The sequence below is a fragment of the Lissotriton helveticus genome, chromosome 7, assembly GCF_964261635.1.
Source record: "Lissotriton helveticus chromosome 7, aLisHel1.1, whole genome shotgun sequence".
In the NCBI taxonomy this organism is placed as follows: Eukaryota; Metazoa; Chordata; class Amphibia; order Caudata; family Salamandridae; genus Lissotriton; species Lissotriton helveticus.
The window spans coordinates 1764290844-1764295591 of NC_136068.1; the positions used below are offsets into that span (position 1 = coordinate 1764290844).

At 42.1% G+C, this 4748-nt stretch overlaps 1 protein-coding gene across 1 annotated transcript; it reads right to left on the reverse strand.

Moving 5' to 3' along the window:
* Positions 1-888: 888 nt before the first annotated feature.
* On the reverse strand, positions 889-4526 carry LOC144770743 (chemerin-like receptor 1). Its single transcript, XM_078655485.1, has one exon. It carries the CDS (start codon positions 4506-4508, stop codon positions 3270-3272), a length of 1239 nt encoding a protein of 412 aa, XP_078511611.1. The 5' UTR covers positions 4509-4526; the 3' UTR covers positions 889-3269.
* Between the last annotated feature and the right edge of the window lie 222 nt (positions 4527-4748).

A 4748-nucleotide genomic window follows, 5' to 3' on the forward strand; every position in this document is an offset into this window, starting at 1 on the left:
AGACACAGACAGGTGTCAACTGAGGAGTCAGTGAAAAGTGGAGAGGCAACCCTCTTTCTGCTGCTCAGGTATTAGCTAGGGTAAACGTTTTACCCAATAAAAGAACCGTCCTTCACATCACCTTGCACTGGGACAGGGAGAGATGCACTGACTTTGTCAACCTTCTCTTTCTTGCCATGATCTGTATAGTATAGTCTTGCAAGACGTTTGGCTTAAGCCGCTGAAAATGGACCAGCCTCTACGGGCTCCCTTGTGGCCCATGTGTCCACCAAGTAGTTAACCTGAGAGATCTACTTCACTAACTTGTACAGCCCACATCTCTAAGCCTCCAAAGCTCGTGGACAAATGGCCTTCAGCACCAACATCCCCAGGAAGAGATGCTCATTTATGCGCCATTGCATTTGCAACTTGGAGAGAGTCAGAAAGTTCAAAATGCTTTGACTTTGCAAAGTGCAGGTTTGCAACTACAAAATAGCTTTGTACGTCACTCCCTAAATGTGGTTAGTAGAGCATATAAACTTGGGACAACATGCCTACTACCTGAGGAAGAAAGTCGGCAGATACTTTCATCTCATATGTGGACCCATTACCATAAAGAAATAAATTACTACCAAAATGGCAGCCACGTTGGTATACTAGCAGATGCCATCTTTTGGCAATAGGGCATGACGAACCATTACACAGCCTGCATGTTTAGCTACATGTGTAATAAACATCTGTCAACAATTCTCCTAGTCATATAATGAATTCTACAAGGAATCTAAGGCCACTTTGCTTTCCCACATCTATCAGAATATGTTTCCACATGCCTGATTGGTTGTGAGAAACTCAATGACAATAGAAATGCCTCATGCTTTGTAATAAAGGGTAAAAGACTTTGTTTTCAACTCAACGTGTGAATCAGTTTCTTCCAGCACTTATGCCAATTTATTGATAATAAACACATTCTGCCGGAAAATGCTCAGTAAATAAATATTTATGGCCAACAACATTATAACAATTGTTATTTATGCAAATATGCAAAAGTGTATTATCTGGCTCTTTGCTTGCACTAATTGTCTACCTTCCATGTGTGCGAATGGTTGTTGATGCAGTCCTCAAGAAAAAACACCTTTTCAAGGTGAATATTTATTTCACAAAATTAAGCCCCAATCACAATAAGAATAGATGGAGTCTGCATACAGAAGTATTAGTGCCCCATGGTTCCAGCTATAGGCAAAGCAGCATGACGCGCTGTTTGCATATAGGGGAATGTTTTATGCATCACAAACCTGAACTCCTATCACACTACTTACAAAAGATTCCAGAAGATAAAACGGTGATAAACAACCTACATTTGAAATTAAACTTTTCATTTTTACAGTATTGTATAAGGCGTGATAAGAATAAGCACTGGCAAATTCAATAGATCTGCCTTGGCTGGCAGTCTTTTCGCTTGGTTAAAATGTGTTTTATTTGCTTGTGGCTTTTGTAAAATTGTACTGCTGGTAAAGCTGCCAGGCCTTCGCCAATACTTTTTTTTACAAATGACTAACAGCAAACGCATTTCTTATATCTCAAAGAGCACACATGACATAGTAATCCCTGGTATTGAATGGAACTACTTTGTGTGCAGAGGTGCTCCTTGTGAAGGGGAAGAATGGTGCCAATCACAATGAAGTCAGCCAGGGACTGAAATGAGTTGATCCATTGCCTTCTACTGTCGTGGGTGGAAGAAAAAAGTGAATGACACAATAGACCAATGGATTAACACAGCTTGATATAAGCCCCTATACCTACATCAAATATATACAATTTTGATAAAAACCAAAAGATCTTGGCTAATGCCAGACTTAGAATCACAAGACAATGGTTTATGGATAAACATTGCCTTTTCTGTCATGTGGTTCTTTTCCAGAACTCTAATTCAATATGTTTTTTCATGGTTCAAGTTCTTCTCTCACCAGGCATTCCCTGGGGCCCAGGATGAGAATACACTGGAGACTGCAATTGCTTCTCAAATAGCTGCCGAGCTTCATAATCCATCTCAGATAGCAAAGTGAGCACAGGGCCTCTTGTTTTAGGGTTCATTGTAAGCACTGGGGCATTTAGACACTGAGGGTGGGTTAAAAATGGCCTGAAGCATATTTGCACAAGGTCTCTGCTGATTTACAGCTTAAAGCAAATTGTGTAATCTCTGATTTGCACCTACATTTTACACTATATTTGAGCGGGTGGTAAAATTCCACAAACATGGAAGTCACACACAGAACACAGAATTTATGCCCACTATTCCACGAATTTTTTGCAGCCGGCACGAAGGCCCAGCTCAAGCACTTGAAGTAAATACACTGGAAAAAACTGCAAAACTATTAGTTGGATCAATCACCACCTCATTGATAGGGTACCCATTGATTCGAGGGAATGTCTGCATCCCTGCGCTGGTCACATTTAGCTTCAGGAAATGTTGGAGAACATTGCTGGGCGCTGTGTGGTATTACTGCCAGTCCTAGGGGCTATATCAATAATTCTGACAATACAGTGGAGCAGAACAAAATGTGCAGTAACCATGGTACCAACCACTTTTGTCGTCCCTCCATTACTATTTGGTCCCTATGATCCCACACAGAGACAGTGTGGTGGTGTGTTTTTGTGTCGTCACAAAATCACCGGTACAAGTGAACTTGAAAGAAGATCAAATCCGCGTTTGTTCATCGCAAATGTGTGTACTTTTCAAGCACAACTTGGACCGCAAGCAGAATTTGTACATAGTTTAGGAGCAAGAGTTGTCCACTATCGGCCTAAATGACACAATGTAGTAAGTTGCGGCATAAATCAAACAGTCCAAATAAAGGGCAGACTCCTCTGTGAGTCTGTGAATCGTATGGTCAGATCTATCATTTCAAAACAAAACTAAAAGGGACAAAGTCCAGCACTTGGCATAGGACCATGGGAAGAATTTGCACCATTTGCTTCTTCTTCTTGTATTTTGTTGCAGATCACATGTACAGAATTTTCACAATAGGTCTGGGTCTAGGCCATGCACATAGTAAATTCTCCTCACAAGTGGCTGGCTCCTTGCCTTTACTGATATTCCATAGGTAGCATCTAGTTGGGAAGGCTCGAGAAGATCCCCTAAAGGCTATTTGTCCTTTGATCACTTGTTGACTTTAACATGTCAATTTTCAAAGTGTTCTGTGAGGGAGTCCAACATAAGAAGCGGAATAAGACACAGTGATTTACCTGCATCTTCCACAACAGCTTTTAAGGCTGTTATTTTTTCGAGAAAGTTAGGTATCACGGATTTGTGTTTCCACCATTGATCGGGTTTGTGATTCCACCGTTGAGTTAGATTTTGATTTCATGGCAGTGTTATTTGTTGACTGAGAAGCTTCTTCAATGAAGGCGTTCTCCAACACGGCAAGGATGGATGTACGGAACTTCTCTTTGAAGTCGCGGCCCACAAAGACATACAAGATGGGGTTGACACAGCTGTTGATGAATGCGAGGCTGGTGGTGATGGGCACTCCAATGTCCTGCAGATTACCCGGACAATCCCCTTGAGCATGCACAGCTAGCTCCAGGAAGGAGAAGACATGATAGGGGAACCAGCAGATGCAGAAGCACACGATGACCGCAACGATGATCTTGAATGGTTTGCTGGATGTCGCCAGGCGGTTTCTGCTCAACCTTATAGCAATAGTGATATAACAAATCACAATGACGGAGAAGGGTAAGAAAAATCCTATCACAAACCTTGCCCAAATTACAGCTGAGTATCTGCGTATCCCAACTGCATATGTTTCTGTATCATCGTACCAAAATTCATTGTAGCAAATTATATCTGTCGCATTTTCCTTCTTAAGAACAGTGGTTCGGAAAATAAAATATGGCAGGCTTACTATGAGAGATGCAGCCCACACCGCCAGGGCTATGAAGATGGCCAGCCGTGGAGTCCTGTGGTTCTGGGACCACACAGGCCTGATCACTGAGATACAACGGTCAATGCTGATCACCATCAGAAAGAAGATGCTGGCAAACATGTTCAGGAAGGCCACAGTGCTGTTTAACTTGCACATGAATTTGCCGAATGGCCAGTGGAAGCCCAAGGCGATGTAGGTGATGCTAAGGGGCAAGAAGAAGGTGAAGATGAAGTCGGCGATGGCGAGGTTCAGAAACCACACGGTATTGACGGTCCTCTTCATCTTAAAGCCGGTGATCCATATCACTAGACCATTACCTGTCACCCCCAGGAAGAAAGCGACAAAGTAAATGAATATGGTAAAACCATGCAATGCTGCCTTGGTGGTTTCGTCCTCCTCCTTGTCACAGTCATAGTAGCCACCAGGGGTTGTGAACTCTTCTGGACCAGTAAAGTTTGTCGATAGTGGTGGAAAGGCGGTGTATACTGACAATGGTGAAAAGGTTGTGCTATTGACTGATGATTCTGGAAAGGTTGTAGCATCTAGGGAGAAGGGTTCCAGCAAACCAGAAGTCACCAACTTCGTATTTGATGTCATATTCTCCATCCTTTGGGATTGATCTAACTTTCTAAAAAGAAAAACAAAATGAAGAATCAGATCCTACATTGAAATACTTATCATTACCACAGTAGTATTTTGTGTTTGGATCACACTTCTGCGCGTTCTCTACAGGCCACAGTGCTCAAAGGACACACCAGTGGTAGGTTGTGAGCTATATATATGCTTGTAACATAAGATAGATTTAATCAGGTTACAGTATTTATTTTATTAAGCTATTCACCAAAA